A 16,871-nucleotide genomic window follows, 5' to 3' on the forward strand; every position below is an offset into this window, starting at 1 on the left:
TTTCTTTGCCCCTTTCTTCCCTCATCCATTCTCATCTAGATAACCATGCTGTTCCATGAACCTCTGGAATTTCTTACTGCACAATCTCTGAGAAGTTGGGGTGATTGCCTCTCCCTTTCTGCTCTTATATTTTACTTATCTATGCCTAACAATAGTCTAGCACTCACTACATTCCAGGAATTCTTCCAAAGCCCTTCCAGCGTATTTACTCATGTAACACAATGCCCCCAGAGAAAGGTTACTGCTTCCTCAGTTAAAGATATTGAGTTACCAAGAGGTTAAGGAACTTTTCCAGGGCGCAGAGTAAGAGGCAGAATGAGGATTTGAACTCAGGAGGTCTAGCTCTAGGGTCCGCATCCCTATTCAGGCTTTATCTTCCTTGACTTAGCAGGTCTTGGCACACCTGACCACGCACTTGATCTCAAAATCCTTTTTTTTTTCTTGGCTTCCAATCCACCTCTCTCATTTGGCTTACCTCCTACCTACCCGGCTGCTTCCTCTCATTCCCCTTTGCTGATTCCTCCTTGTCTCTCCAACTTCCAAAAGTTAGACTACCCCAAAGTAGGACCTATTTTCTATACTCCGTCCCTACTGATTTCATACAATTTCACAGCTTAATCATCATCTCTACACAGATAGCTGCCAAATCGATATCTCCTGTCTGTAAATCTCCCATAACATCCTGACTCAGATATCTAACTGTGCACTGAACCTCTTCCCGTGGCTGCCTAATGGGCATCTCGAAATCAATGTGCCTCCACCTGAGCTCCTGCTCTTCTTCCACAGACTCGTTATTCCTCATCTCAGTAAACTGGCAACTCCATTCCTCTAGTTGTCCAGGCCAAGAAACGATGTCATCCTCAACTCCTCGTTTTTCTCTCTCACGATGCATCCAACTCATCTGTAAAATCTATTCCAAGATTCGATCACTTTTCAGCATGCTCACTATCACCACTCTAATCCAAGCCACTATTCTCTCGTACCCGGATGTCGCAGTGTTTCTAACTGGTCTCCCTGCTTCTCCCCTCGACCCCTCTAACCAGAGCAAGGCAAGTGAGGCACTGCCTCAAATGCAAAATGTAAGAGCCATCAAAAAACTCAGTAATTAAGACAAATGATATTTTAATGCAATTAAAAAAAAAATCAATGGAAAAAAAATCCATGATGAACAAAATGGCAAAATTTAAATAAAAACAGGATCAGAGTGATTGCCTGACCTCCCTTGCCTCACCTTAGCCCCAACGCTGCCTGACTCCCTTCAGTGTTTTCTCGACGGTTAGAGTGAGTCTGTTAAACATAAGTAAAATCTTCACATCTCAGGGCAAAAGCCAAGGTCCTTACCGTGACCTGCAAGATCCTTCATGACCTGGTCTGCCATTATCTCCCTGACCCCAGTTCCCACTTCTCTCATTCACTCAGCTCCATCCTCTCCACATAGGCCACTGTTTCATCGACAAGCTCCCACCTCAGGGCCCTCCAACTTCTTGGAATGCTCTCCCCCAAATACATCCCTCATTTCACCCACGTTCCTTTCCAAATTCACTGCATCAGGACCACACTATCTAAAATTCCATCCTCCTCCCAACACATATACTTCATATTGCTCTTCCATTCTTTATTTTTTTCTCCTCAGAAATTAACATAAGCACAGTGTATATTTTGCTCATTTATCTTGTTTACCGTCTCTCACAACCACTATAAAACTCCATGAGATTTTGCGGGGAGAGGGGTTTGTTTTGCTCTCTGATTCCCAGTGTCTCAAAAATTCTTGGATGATGGTAGGTACCCAGTAAACAAGTTTTGAATGAATAAGTAATACATGTTTATGAGTGCTTTCCTTTAGCTCCAATGGTCTTAATGCCTGCTATATATAGGTTTTGAATTCTATTGCCTCAATAAATTACACTGGGAACTACTCTTCAAAATGCAGTAGCTCAGATCTGAAGAATCTGCAAGGTGTTAAATTAGAAAATGTATTGCAAAACGTTTCTTTCAAATTTGACCAAATTTTTAAACAAAAGTTTGACTTGCTTAAGAAAATATTTATCTTGGATTCGAGTTCACTCCTTAGATTAAGTCAATGTTGAAAGAGGGGGTTGTTTTTGAGAAATAAACATTGAAGATCAAGTGTCTCTTAAGGCAAATTCTGAATTTTGTTTCTATGTCCTGATTTCCAATGACTTGATTCTATGTTGAGATATTATACAGATTTTCTCAATAATGTCAGAGTGAACCTATGTGTGATCAAAAGACCATTCTGATGTCAAAATATTTTTAATCACCTTTATTAATAATTAACCAAAACTAAAGGCAGGTTTTACAAATAAAACTTGTCTCACCATGAATTGCTATCTCTTGATGGAGAAGATGAAGTTCAGCAAAGAGCAAACCTACAACTTGGCTAGAAGACAACAGACTTTGCCTTCCAACCTCTGTTAAGACATGCAAGACTAACCTCATCAGACCCCAGTCCATCCATGGCCTCACTGCTCTTACAGGTTAAATCCAGCACTGTGGGGGCATTTGAGAGTATCCTGATGAAAAGGCAATTTTAGTAACATTTGAGAAAAGTGCACGAGTTAGAATTAGTCTTAAAGGCTAGTTTTTCTTTGTAAATCTTCAAAATTCCTTTTTTTAATTTATATTTTTTATCGAAGTATAGTTGATTTACAACTTAGTGTTAGTTTCAGGTGTACATCACAGTGAAGTGATTCATACATATATATATATATATATACACATACATACACACATATATATACATATATATATACAAAACTGAATATATATATATATTCTTATGCAGATTCTTTTCCCTTATAGGTTATTACAAAATACTGAGTATAGTTCCCTGTGCTATACAGTAGGTCCTTGTTTGTTATCTATTTTACATGTAATAATGTGTATATGTTAATCCCGAACTCCTAATTTATCCCTCCCTCTTCTTTACCCTTTGGTAACCATAAGTTTGTTTCCTATGTCTGTGGGTCTATTGCTGTTTTGTATATAAGTTCCTTTGCATCTTTTTTTTTTTTTTAGATTCCACATATAAACAACATCGCATTCGTCTTTCTCTAGCTGGCTTACTTCACTTAGCATGGTAATCTCTAGGTCCAGCCATGTTGCTGCAAGTGGCACAAAACGCCTTTGTAGTTTTATCTTTTAAGAGGATTGTATTGTTTCACAGAGATTTCTATGACTGTACTCACCAGCAGTTTAGGATTAAAAACTGAATATAGGTCTCATTTTATGCCTACCTTGCAGTATCCATAGAAAGAGTATTCACACTATAAATGTGTCACTAAAGCTACACGTCCAATCTGAATTGCTACATATATATATCAAACCACCATTATCAGAAAATACTTTCCAATTTGTCTTAGTCAAGATAAAAAGATTAAAACAAACAAACAAAACACTGCCTTTTGCAAAGTAACAGACACAGAAACTGGTGTATTAACTGAGTTAGCCAACTGTCCATGAAACACACTGCCCTAAAGCTGGGCAGGGAGTGAAGCTGCCATATAGACAGCACTAACTAAATACTTCTTGAGAGAATGAATGACTGAAAACTGAATTGATCTGGGTCAGAAGCAAACAAGAATTATGAGAAAAGTCTAGGGCAAGAATGGCCATGCTTATATACAGAACATGAAATTGTTTTATCCCTGTAACAGCTAATGAATATTCTCGCTGGAATCTAGTTGTTTTTTTAAAATTTGGTTTTCTAAATTATATTGAAAATATTACTTTCTAGATGATGCTTGTCTATTGTTTGGGAACTTTATTTTTAATTGAGTATAATTGCTTTACAATGTTGTGTTAGTTTCTGCCATATTACTCTATTACTTTCATAATAGAATACTTTGAAGCTGCATTTTACTCAGATTATCTCGGCTTCACTTTTGTCACCCAATTGTTTACCCATTCCTTGTACTATTAATGGTACCTTTACCCTGAACCTTTAAATGAAAACCAAAGTGGTACAGGAAATCCCAATGCATAGAACAGAAAAGGTCTTAAAGGGCCTATAGTGAAATACATTATATTTGCATGTGATTCAAATCAGTGTAAAAAAAAGCTTCCTTTGTCTTGGTTGGCAGAGTGCATCAAGCAGAGAGAAATCCCAGCACGGAACCTTCACTGAGTCACTCCCACTCTAATCCAGTGGGTCAATGCCCTCCCCTCTCTACATGGGAGCCTCCAGGGGCTCGCACCATCATAGCCTGGGACCTTCACCACGGACAAGTCCTTGTGCTGGGAACCTGTGAATTTGAACAACCATCAGATTTGGAATGGGGTTCAAACCATGTTCCCTGATAGAAAGTATAGATAATGAAATGCTGAAGTTTCATATTCACATCTACATAGATCAACATGGACATATGTAAATTTTCCTAATTTCTTAGATTTTACAAAGGGCTTCATGTACTTTTCTGAGTGGTCTATGTGATATACAATCCAGGTGTCAGTAGGCCCTTCCAACACCATTCAAAAGGATCCACTGTTCTTATTTTGTTAAAACCCATGTGACATTTTTATTACAGAGTAGTTTGCATGATGACTTCTGTACATCTGATACCAGCACACTCTGATCTAGAAATTTATCTTTGAAGAATAAGTAGATAAATGTCTCAGGTAACAGACAGAATAGATAAATGAAGCTAAAACTTTCAGGATCTTCATACCATATCCTCGTCAATTTGATTTAGTAACGGTGCTTTCTTCCCACATCTGCAAGGACCATTCCTCATACTTTTAATTGGCAAGAATGAATTTGTTTTTGAGCATTTGGTGACATTCTGAGATAACTGGACTGAGAACTACTGGTCTGCATTCTAAGTGGAAAAAGGACATTATTCAGTGTTGACTTCTAAATTTCAACTATAATTGAACATTTTTTTTAAACTTTTTTTAATGAGGATATTTAACTGCCCTGGTTTGTGGGTGTCTGTTAGTTGCTCTAACCTTAATGAGTAATTTATAGAGAATGTTTCCTAAAGATGTCCTTCATGAAAAGGACAAGTTTGGACTTGGTAATAGTAATTTACTTAATTTATCTTAAATTTGGTTTCAGTGAGCAACCCTAATTAACCTGATTTTTTGCTGATAATCACTCTCAATGGAATCAAATCACAAATCCGGGGATGGATCGAGCGGCACCCAGAAGGAAGCAGCCCTCCGCGCACTGGTCCAGCGCACAGGATATAGCTTGGTCCAGGTAGGAACTTCTTGTGCCATCTGCTGAAACTCACCACTGAATTCAGAGTGGTGGGAATATTAGCGATCCTAACATGCAAAATGTGATCGGTCAGTCGTATAACTCTTTAGTTGGACATTCCTTTCCAGAGGGGAAGGAAGTTGGATCATTTCAGTTTTGTAGGTGATCTTCCAGGTGATGTTGTTTCTACTCTGGGTTATCAACTCAATTTTGCCTTGCCATTTGGAAGCAGAACTAGTGTTAACAGTCATAAAGACTATCACAGTTTTGAAAGGCCAGTTTAGTATAAGAAAAGGCAGCTGGAATTCACCACCCAGAGCTTGTCAGTGAACGAGAACCCAGCTGGTACTTCAAGAACCAGAAGAAAACAAACTATCCAGGAACTTGCCTTAGTTTCTAGAGAGATTTTTCGACTGCAGATGTAAAACAACTTCTAGATGAAGGATCCAAGAACTGACCATCTGGTCAACCTAGCTATTCCAGGATGTTTTCTCATAATACCTATCCAATCTGTTTAGGATATATAATAATTTCTCTCCATGTTCAGCATTTTTGAAAAAGAAAGAAGAAAAACTATCCTAAAACTATCTATTCATTATCACTGGTTGTTATGAATTGTCTGTACATTATTATTGTCTTTATGATAACCTCTGTTAGAGAGCTTATGATATATTGAAAAACAAACTAGTTTTAGACATATAAGTTAATTATCTTACTTGAAGAAATAATGTTGCTTTTTTTTAATGTTGTTCTTTTTACAGTAAGACAAAGTATTTTACTGCTCAGCTATTATATTTTATCACATACTTTCCCAACTTAACCAAATCTTTGTGCTATTATGAATACGAAAGTCATAAGTGGGTGATAATAACATATACAATAGTGTCCTTTATTACATGTTCCTTTGTCAGATCAGTTGAAAACTAAATGTAGTACATTTTGCAATAATCTTATAAGTCATGGCACACTTTGTTAGAGATAATATAATGCTCAAAGTGATTTCTAATTTTTCATCCTAATGAAGAGTATTTATTTAGACTTTTTTAAGATTTCAGAGAGTATTATTTCACAGAAAGCTTCTAAAAGTTTCATTTAAGTCAAGGGAGATACTAATGTATTATTAGTTTTTAATACTTAATAAAAGTCTATTTTAGGATCATTACTAAACTTTTAAATGTCTTCATCTCCAAATTTAATGTGCTTCAAAATTAATGCCTGATTGAAAATTTTTATGCAGTCTTTTCCCACATAAAGGGGTATTTCATAATCCATAGAGAAAAGTCTATAGAGTTGACAGTCTACAAAACAGATACACTTAGAATAATAATTTTTTACATTTGCTCAGGTACAGTTAGTTGAAAAAATGTTTTTATCTTTTGTAATCAGCAGTTTCATAAATGTTATAAAATCAAAAATGTTTTATATCAGTTTATCTTTTTAACTGCTTTGTATCTGAAACACTCATGCAAAGATAGTGGTAATGGAAAGCACTTAAACCCTTTTGAAAACCAATTTGTCAATATTCATACATAAGTATATTCCCCTTCTGGAAACAAACCTTTAATGATCTGAAATATAATGATGAAAACATATATAAGCCTTTCTAGTGTGACGCTGTTTCTAATATCTCAATATCATAAACCTAATGTATAAAAGGAAATTATTAACTATGAATATATAAGTATACTCAACAAACAGAACTTTATGAGAAATAATCCTAAAACAATATAAACTGTCCATTTAATTTTATTCTGGGCACTGGTTCTTTCATTCCCCCCAGATGAAATTCAGGGAAAGTCTCATGACTTTTCTGGTAACTTTCAGCTAATAAAAGATCCTCCACTAAATAATGAATATGTCTAGTCCAGTAGAATAAAAACTTAACTTTATTCAAAGTGAAAGCCATTTCCCTTTTCCAAGCATGTCAGGGTGGAGGGCAATTTCTATTTTTTCTCCTTTATGCTTTCAGAAGTATAGTTTCCGACATCAGTTTCCTAACTAGAATTCCTGACTCAGCTGGAGCAGAAGAAAGGGGTGAAAGCAAAGGAGAGGGGACAGGGAAGTTTCTACTTGACTGATTTTGGCATTGGGCTCTGGGCCCAGCAGGTGTGTAAACCTCCTGGGATACTTTGTAGGGTCATCAAAGACCTCCTTAATTCCATTGCCAGGGGTCTCTCAACTGGCTACACTCTGCTCTAGCTAGAGGCTCCTTCCCTGGGCCTCAGTCTCCTTTGGCAGAGCTCTTTTCGACACCCCAAGCATACCTCTTGGAGAAGATGGAAAATGACCCCTGATTCCTACATTTGGCCAAACTCTAGTTCCCTGGAAACACACATTCTGACCCAGTAAAACCTGCAAGTGCACGTGACACAAAGCAACGAGCTCTCCTTCTCACCACCATCAAAGCAGGAGGCCAGCCCATTGTTTGCCATTAGATACTTTAGGACTGAGTTAGACCCACCAGCTTCATGTGTTCCCAACAGCAGGGAATACATAGCAAGTTCTGAGTGGTTTCCTACTCCTCTCCCCTGCTTTAGGTTAGCTGAGAAGCACCTCAAAATTCCTCCCACTTAGGGGAACTAGGATTCACAACACACCAGCAGTGGGCTCCAAATATCTTTGAGTCGACTCCAAAAATTCCTTTCAAACTCTTCAATATTTTTTTCTAAATTCAGGGATGAGGAGGGGTAGGGGATGTTCAGTTAAAAACGTCAAACAGGGCTTCCCTGGTGGCGCAGTGGTGGAGAGTCCGCCTGCCGATGCAGGGGACGCGGGCTCGTGCCCCGGTCCGGGAAGACCCCACTTGCCGCGGAGCGGCTGGGCCCGTGAGCCATGGCCGCTGAGCCTGCACGTCCGGAGCCTGTGCTCCGCAAGGGGAAAGGCCACAACAGTGAGAGGCCCGCGTACCGGGGGGGGGGGGGGGGGGGGAAGAAAGAAAAAAAAAGAATGTCAAACCGTCAGTTTCTCCCTACCTCCTTGTCCTGCTTGTGGTCCAGTGACAGTTTCGTATCCAAACCAGAGGCCAAAATAATCCCATTCCATCTTAAAATCCTGTTACAAATGAAACGTAAACAGTCATTAAGTGATCATTTAGAAAATTCTGCAGAACAGAAAATTTTAACATATTAGAACAATGTAAAAAGCTTGCAAATAACAATACATTTTTAAAAGAGACTCAAACAGCAATGGAGATCTTTTCATAAACCTAATAATTTACGAACATTTGCATTAAAAAGGAAAAAAATAATAAGGCTATTTTACTTTTATCATTTTAAATGTTTTCAAATATAATACCCCTAAAAATATACGGCCAAACTGCCTATTACTTTGATCTTATATATTCAATTACATTCAGAAAACATTAATAGAGGTTTTAGATCACAAGTTAATAACAATTACAAAATAGTAAACATTTACTGGACATTTATATTCTAACTGCTTTGTGTCTATTAACTCATTTAATACTAATAACGACACTATGAGGTAGTTACTATGATCATCTCCAGTTTCCAGACAAGGAAAACAAGGCTCAAGGAGTTAGGTAGCTTGCCCAAGATTTATAGGCCATCTTAATTCCACTGCAATTGGCCAAAATTTCTGGCAAGATTTACAAAGCTAAGAGCTGTTATAATGTTATCTTTAAGATTGCAGTTTGAGAGATTAGCATGGCAGAGCGTGCTAAAAATATTTTGTTGAGCTTAAACTTTGTAACACGATTCACTTTAAGTAATTATTTGTTAGCAGAATGACTACTGGAACAGAAATTTTCTAATAATGTAGAAACCTAAAATTCTGAAACCTAGCTATCTAGATCTAAAGCCTCTAATCAAGATGTAAATATATATGTGACTTGGGTCAACCACTTTGATTGATTTGGAAAATACCTTCTGATTTTGGTTGCAAAGTGTAGAAAATCACCCAAGACTTCAAATCAGAGACCTGCTATTCAACCCAGTACCTACCACACGCAAGTATGATCTATATTTTAATTCTTTTTTTAAAATTGACGTATAGGTGATTTACAAGGTTGTGTTAGTTTCAGATATACAGCAAAGTGATTCAGTGATATATGTATTATTTTTCATATTCTTTTCCATTGTAGATTATTACAATATATTGAGTATAGTTCCCTGTGCTATATAGTAGGTCCTTGTTGTTTACTTATTTTATATATAGTAGTGTGTATATGTTAATCCCAAACTCAAGTCCCTTAACTTGTAATACAAAATATTGTAACACAATTAACTTGTAATACAAAATATTACTGGTCAGCCTTAATTTCCCAGAAGGTTGGCTAGGACCTACCCCACTCTTAGTCAAGATTTTGTGATTCTAGCATCTGCTCAATCTAGTTACTGGTCAGCAAACTTGTCTAATTGGAAGAGGAAACCAGCATGTATTGAGACATAGCTTCAAACTCTGCAATTTAGGGAAAAGCCTTTAGCCTTCTCAATACTTCAGTCTTCCTACTCTGGATTAGAGAAAACATTAGTATCGTCATCAAAAAAAAAAAGAACACCGGGTTTACTTTTTAAAAAATCTCTGTACACAAATGAAGGTAAATATATTAATACAATTCAGGGAGCATACCTATAAAATGATATTTTTAAATGTTATGGTATTTGCTAAATTAGGGATTGAAGGATTTGCTTCTGCTCTTCTTTGCAGTCTCTGATATTGAATGCTGAATACTTGCAAAACAAGAATTCGAAAAAGAGAGGGTGACTAATTTGTGCTCTCTTATCACTAGCAGGACAAATACAGTGGTCAAAAATAGAATTTTGCAGGTTACTTAACAACATGAGCCAGTCTTTTATATACAAACTGATGCAATAAAACGTGCTTGTGAGGGCTTGAAAATATGCTTTGTGATATCTTTTTAATAACAATTGGATATCTTTAGAATTCACGGCTAAAATTTTTATCAAAGTTCTTTAAAGAATAAAAGAACATTAATGCAATACTCTGCATATATAGGTTCAATAAATATTATTGATAAAAATTGTGTAATATTGACAAGTTAAACTTTCAACTTAGTTGCATTATGCCACACAAAAAGATTTTGGATGTGTGCCACTATGTTAGCTTGTAAACAGACTTTTTCTCCAGGCAATGAAATACGTGTGGGGCTTTTTATCCCTCACTTTTTCACTCTTAACTGTACTTCCCAGATTTTCTAAAACTACTATACATGTCTTTGAGAGTCAAAGGAAAAAAAAAATCACATTATGATGAACCTTTCCTGCAGAACGCATCACTAGCGTGGGTCATCAACTCTGTGACATGCGATGCTTCTTTCAGCTGGAATTTTCTCCTTAAATCTAGAAAAATACATTTTCATAGATGAACATTTTCAGAAAACTTTCCACCCAATGTGGAGTCAGTTTACATCAGTTTTAATTCTACTACAAGGAAAGCTAAATATATAGCTAATAAAGATCACCCTCAAGTAGTCTGAATATTTTTTTAAAGAAGACTCAGGGATACTTATATACTATTTTTAAGTGATTTAAAATATGATGGTGTGTATTAACACTGTCCAATTACCCTACTGATAATCTATTATCTTTCTTTCTTTTTTTTTTTTTTTTTTTTTGCGGTACGCGGGCCTCTCACAGTTGTGGCCTCTCCCGTTGCGGAGCACAGGCTCCGGACACGCAGGCTCAGCAGCCATGGCTCATGGGCCCAGCCGCTGCGCGGCATGTGGGATCTTCCCGGACCGGGGCACAAACCCGTGTCCCCTGCATCGGCAGGCGGACTCTCAACCACTGCGCCACCAGGGAAGCCCTGATAATCTACTTTCTAAAAATTATTACAACAAATATTTACGTGGTATGTCAGTCCCATTTCTTGCTTAATCCAGTGGTTGTCCTTAAAGTTTTTTTGTTCTTGTTTGTCTGTTTTGTTTCCTTAGTCCCTATTATTGAACACAATGTGTTAGTGTTGGTCCTTGGCATTATAGAAGTATAAGGTGTAGCAGCTGACCTAAAATGCATAGCAAGTAGTTGAAATAAAAATGAATTTACCCAGAATTTAAAAGGACACCGTAAGACTGCATTAAGTGAGCAATACGGCTGTGGGTGTTACCTTTCTGTTTAGAGCCTTAAAACTGACCATAGTCTTTGACCTAAGGAATGAGGACAAATATTTAGACATAAGGATGCTCATCATAGTGGAATTTGTTTAAAAATATTGGACATATCCTAAGTGTCCAACAAAATACTACTGGTCATATAAAATATGTCACCCTTATATTTCCAAATTATATAGTCATGTAAAACTGTGATTTCAAAGACATGCAGAAATGTCCAACTTTTAATGTTAAAAATTAGAATGCAAAACTGTATATATCAGTTTACAGATCATATTTTAAGAAATTATTCACACACACAAATATTGGGAGATAATGAAATGTAATCTCTGATGAGAGTAGTTTTTTCTTCCTTGTGTTCTTTATGTTTCAAACTTTCTATAATGAATATGGATTATTTTTATGTCAAGGAAAAAATCTCATGAAGTAGAAAAAATTTATAAGAAGCATTCGGTTAGGAATAGAAGAGTTGGGAATATTTCATGAGGAAAATTTCATTATTGAAGCTGGATGATAGGTGCTTGGGTTCATTAGGCTATTATTTCTAATTCTTTATATGTTTACTACATGTATATTTAATACTGGTATAATCCAACCCTTTCCATTTTACATTGGAAGACAAGCCCCAGAGTTATACAGTTCAGTAGAGACATAAGCCAGAGGTCAGCAAACTGACCCACGACTCAAATGTGGCCACAGCCTGTTTTTGTAGTGATTGAAGGCTATGAGTGATTCTCACAATTTCAAACGGTCGGGGCTTTGGGCTTCCCTGGTGGCGCAGTGGTTGAGAGTCCGCCTGCCAATGCAGGGGACACGGGTTCGTGCCCCGATCCGCGAAGATCCCACTTGCCGCGGAGCGGCTGCATCCGTGGGCCATGGCCGCTAAGCCCGCGAGTCTGGAGCCTGTGCTCTGCAACGGGAGAGGCCACAACAGTGAGAGGCCCGCGTACCGCAAAAAAAAAAAAAAAAAAAAAGGTCGGGTTTTTTTTTAATCCTAAAATATCAACTATCTGGCGTTTTATAGAGAAAGTTTGCTGACTCCCAACTCTTATCCTTAATCTAGTACTCTGCTATAAGTTAATTCACAGGTTTCTTTAAAAAAATGAAGTACAGTTGATTTACCATGTTGTGTTAATTTCTGGTGTACAGCAAAGTGATTCAGTTATACATATATATACACACACATATATTCTTTTTTCATATTCTTTTCCATTATGGTTATGGTTTATCACAGGATATTGAATATGGTTCCCTGTGCTTTACAGTACGACCTTGCTGTTTATCCATTCTATATATAATAGTTTGCATATGCTAATCCCAAACTCCCAATCCATCCCCCACCCACTCCCTCTCCCCCTTGGAAACCACAAGTCTGTTCTCTATGCCTAATTCACAGTTTTTAAAGAAAACTTCCTATAACATAGATGAGCATTTAAGATTCCTTAAAGGAAGTAGGAGCATCCCTCCTTGTCCTACCCACCAAATGAAGTCTAAACCCTCATTCATTCACTTATTGATTCATTTATTGATTCCACAAAGAGAGACATGGTGCCTGCCTTCATGAAAATTACTCATGAGAAAACAGAAAATAAACAAGAAATAAAATAATGACATATCATGTTGAGTGCTATGAATGTCATAAATCAGGTTAAATGACAATGGCAGGAGGCCTTCTTCAGACAAGATGACTTTGAAGCTGAGACTTAGAAGATGAGAGCAAACAAACATTGCAAGGAGCCAAGGACAAAACAGCATCCTTGGCAGAGGGGACCACTTGGGTGATACTGATTCACCAAAATATTTGTAAAATGCACAACATTTTTCAGCGGTGAAGACATTAGTGTGTCTTAATTTCAAAGATCCAGTAAGATTACAGCAGATAAATGAGAAATCAGTGGGCTTCATCCTTCTCTTCCTTTTTTTAATCAGTCATCAATCTGTTCCTGGGAACAATTTCCTCAAACTAGAATAAAATACAGACTTTAATTCCCATTTCTCAAACTTTGCTTTCTAGGTGTGTTTCCTTATTTGGAATTTCACTGCAACTGCATATTTTAATTCTAATTTATTCAGTTCCTCAATAGATATGTATCAGCCATAAGGTACAAAGGATGGCACTAGATCTGATTAGGAGACCATCCCTCTGCTAAGTGTGCCTCAAACTAAGTTAACTCCCCTATCTCTCTGGTTTGGTATAATGTACTTCAGTAAATTTCCTTGGGTATTTTTCAAATTACAATTTTTCCTACAAATAATGCAATAAAAAATAAGTAACTTAGGATCCCAGAGTTTACAAATGGCTTCGACTAGACTAGCTCAGTGAGAAGCAGATGGAGGAACACTGTGGCATTGACATTCTTTTGCAACCACCACACAAAAATCCTAGGGACAGAAAAAGGAATTTGACTTCATGGTAAAATATAGTTCCTGGGTTCTACTTTTTCTTCTATTGCCTGTTCTCACCAACTGCTCCTGTCCCCACTATCCAAGGACTTATCGTTCATGCACTTGGTGAATGACCTAATTCCTTAAATAGGTGGCACTAAGCATGAGAACAGGGTGGGGCCAGTAGATCATCACAGGTACGTGTTTCCCTAAGCTTATCACTCCAGCCACCCACAGGCTAACTTAATTATCAAGCTCCTTAGAAGCCGTGCTTCTACTAGCCAGCAATGCCATAGGCTGGTGTGGAAGACTCCAAATGAAGCAGCAGCTCTGTGAATCCTTTTGTGGAGAGTGTGTGTACCTGACATGTGATGGGAACTTCAGCATCCCACGAAATAGAAAGGCATTCCAGGAGCTATTTTCAAACAGCAATGAATTTCTCCTCCAATAGCCTAATAGAAAGTTGGTTATATATGAGGTCCTCAATATAAGGTTCAAAATCTTTGCAAAATATGGATTATAGTGTCTTCCCTTAAACTAGAAGCACATAAGGGTTTCCATTTTATCAGCTTAAAAACTGGTGTAAATTTCATGACTCAAATACCCAGAAGCATCGATGGCTGTTTTGAACTTTAGACTTTGTTTGCAGACAACTTCAGGATTTTTTAAATTGTTACCTGTTAATACCAATCAGCAATCAGAAATAAGTGGCTCTTCATCTTCAGAAACTAAAATGTTATTATGACATGCAAAGAGAGCTCTCTAACATAGGCTAAGGAGAAAAAATGAGATCACAGAAACATACAATCATGAATTTGGGTAGGACTTCAGTAGCTGTGATCCTCTTTTTAACATTGTTTCAGAGATGCAGGGTAGAGAGCCGAACTGATGTTAAACCATACCTGACAGAGGATTCAATAACCTTGAATTTCATCATGAGAGAATGATTCCACTTTCAATTCTATTTTAAGCTTTCTGATGAGGGAAGTCATTGAAGGTATGTCTTAAACACCTCTCCAGCCCCTGCTAATCTTTTTTGTTGTTGTTGTTATTTTGTAACATCTTTATTGGAGTATAATTGCTTTACAATGGTGTGTTAGTTTCTGCTGTATAACAAAGTGAATCAGTTATATGTATACATATATCCCCATATCCCCTCCCTCTGCTAATCTTTTTAAACAGCAGAACTAGGGCTCAGAACTTTTAGTAGACAACGATGTCCAGCTAGAACTTGATCATGGTTTCCTTCTTTTGCAGTTTCTTTTATAGTGACCTTCCATTTGTGGGAAATGATACTCCACTTATGAGAACGATATTTTCTTTTTTGTGTAAGTTTAAGAAAGTGAATCAATGCAAAGAAAGTCATTAAGTAATTAATGGACCAGGTGTCAAGGGGATATGCAATGGAGACACATTGGTTTTAAAAATCCCTACATTTCCTTTAAGGGTCCTATTGACTAACTCAGAAAACATCGTATGAACATTTTTCCACATTTTAATATGGTGAAAGTCAGCCTCCCTTTCACAACCATCCTAATACCCTCCCAAGACCTCTGCAATCACCTAGTTAACCCTATTCCCTTTTAAATGAAGAATTTCAAGTCAGGAGAAATTTAGTGTCTTGCCGAGACCCTCAGCTTGTAAAAATTCATGGGGGTGTGATAAGGAGATTAATTACTGTACAAAATTTCTCACATGCTAAAAGACAAGTGCATTTGATGGAATTCTCCTTGGCATATGTTGAACTAGGAAAGGATAGAAGAGCAATTAACCCAAACCAAATGTTCATTATCTGCATAAGGCCAAATGTCCTTATTTGCATGGGGATATCTTTATGTCATTTAATCAGATCTCTGACTACTATTAGTCAACTCAGAAAGGCAAATTGTATCTATAATAAAAAGTTGCATGGGCCTATTGAATAAATTACACATTGCAAAAAGATAAACGCCCCAAATGGATAAAGGAATCACCAAAGATTTCACCTAGTTATTTTGTAGATGGAATTTATAGGTTCCTGGAGATTGCAGCAGTAAGACAAGGCAACTGCCCAGAGCCAGAAGTGAGCATGAACACAGCAAATCCTGGTCTCAAGATAATATATGCTGTGCAGTCCATCATTAGTGAAACTCATGGCAAATGTGAACAGAGGGTCTTAGAAGTTAATTGGCATTTTACTTGTTCTCTTACGTAGAAACACACATACACACTCCAAAAAAATAAATTTTCTGATTTCTAATTTTGTGTAAGGATATTCTTGAATTTAATATACCCATGAATTGGCCAAAAACGTATAATAAGCTTTACAAAATGCAAGTTATTTTTAAAAGCCTGTCTGCTCTTAAATACTTCAACAACTGAGATACTGAATTCCTCAAGGGTGGTTGTCACACATAATCCATAAAGGGAAAATATTAGAAGATGATATTATTAAAGGCATCATCTGATAACAAGTTAGTTCTGCCTCCATAAGACAACTAGCAACTTGAAATGAAATTAGGACTATTCTCCTAGGCAACAGGCTTTCAACAGTCAGTCTTCCAAAGTGATACAGGAACATGATTCATAATGTACTGATAGTTGTTTTTATGAACAAACCACACTTTTTAAAAAAAATCAAATGTGGAAGCTTTTTGAAGACTGAAACAAAGATAAACTTTAAAAATCCAAAATCTATTTGCATCTTTGTGATTTTTGCCATAAACACATACAGCCAAAAATAATATTTATTTAGAATTCATTAAATAACTTGAATAGAAATACTGAGTTTAGTGTTAAAAGTAGACTTTTATGTAAGTGGAAAAGGTTTTATGTGATAAATATATTTTCCTGATGTACAATAAAATAAATGCATAACTATTAAAATAAAGCATTGGTCTATAAACCACCTAATATTACCTCACATAAAATATTTTGAGAAACTCTGGGCTGTATGATGATAAAGTTAAATTTATATTCATGTGTTATGCTCCTGCCCTAACTTTGCCTCTTTGTTACTAACTATAGTACCACATTTCTACAAATTCAAACATCCCATTTATTCAGTCTTTACACCACAATTATCATTGCTCTTTCTATTTTAAAGAAAATATCTGGCATTCATATACGAATGCAAAGATTTTAAAAAACAGCTAATAATGGTAATGCCAACTTCCACAGTATATAAGTTAAATA

General features: G+C 36.7%; 1 protein-coding gene across 1 annotated transcript in view; it reads left to right on the plus strand.

The window, feature by feature from the left end:
* The first annotated feature begins 4,745 nt into the window (after positions 1–4,745).
* Positions 4,746–16,871, plus strand: part of A1CF (APOBEC1 complementation factor) — a 53,370-nt gene continuing 41,244 nt past the window's right edge. Inside the window, exon 1 of the mRNA XM_089897260.1 lies at positions 4,746–5,221. Coding sequence (XP_089753386.1) covers positions 5,123–5,221 — 99 coding nt within the window. The 5' untranslated portion in view covers positions 4,746–5,122. The remainder of the gene's footprint in view (positions 5,222–16,871) is intronic.

This window comes from Delphinapterus leucas, chromosome 16, assembly GCF_059928025.1.
Source record: "Delphinapterus leucas isolate spDelLeu-1000000601 "Yukka" chromosome 16, BTC_Dleu_Yukka2, whole genome shotgun sequence".
Lineage (NCBI taxonomy): Eukaryota > Metazoa > Chordata > Mammalia > Artiodactyla > Monodontidae > Delphinapterus > Delphinapterus leucas.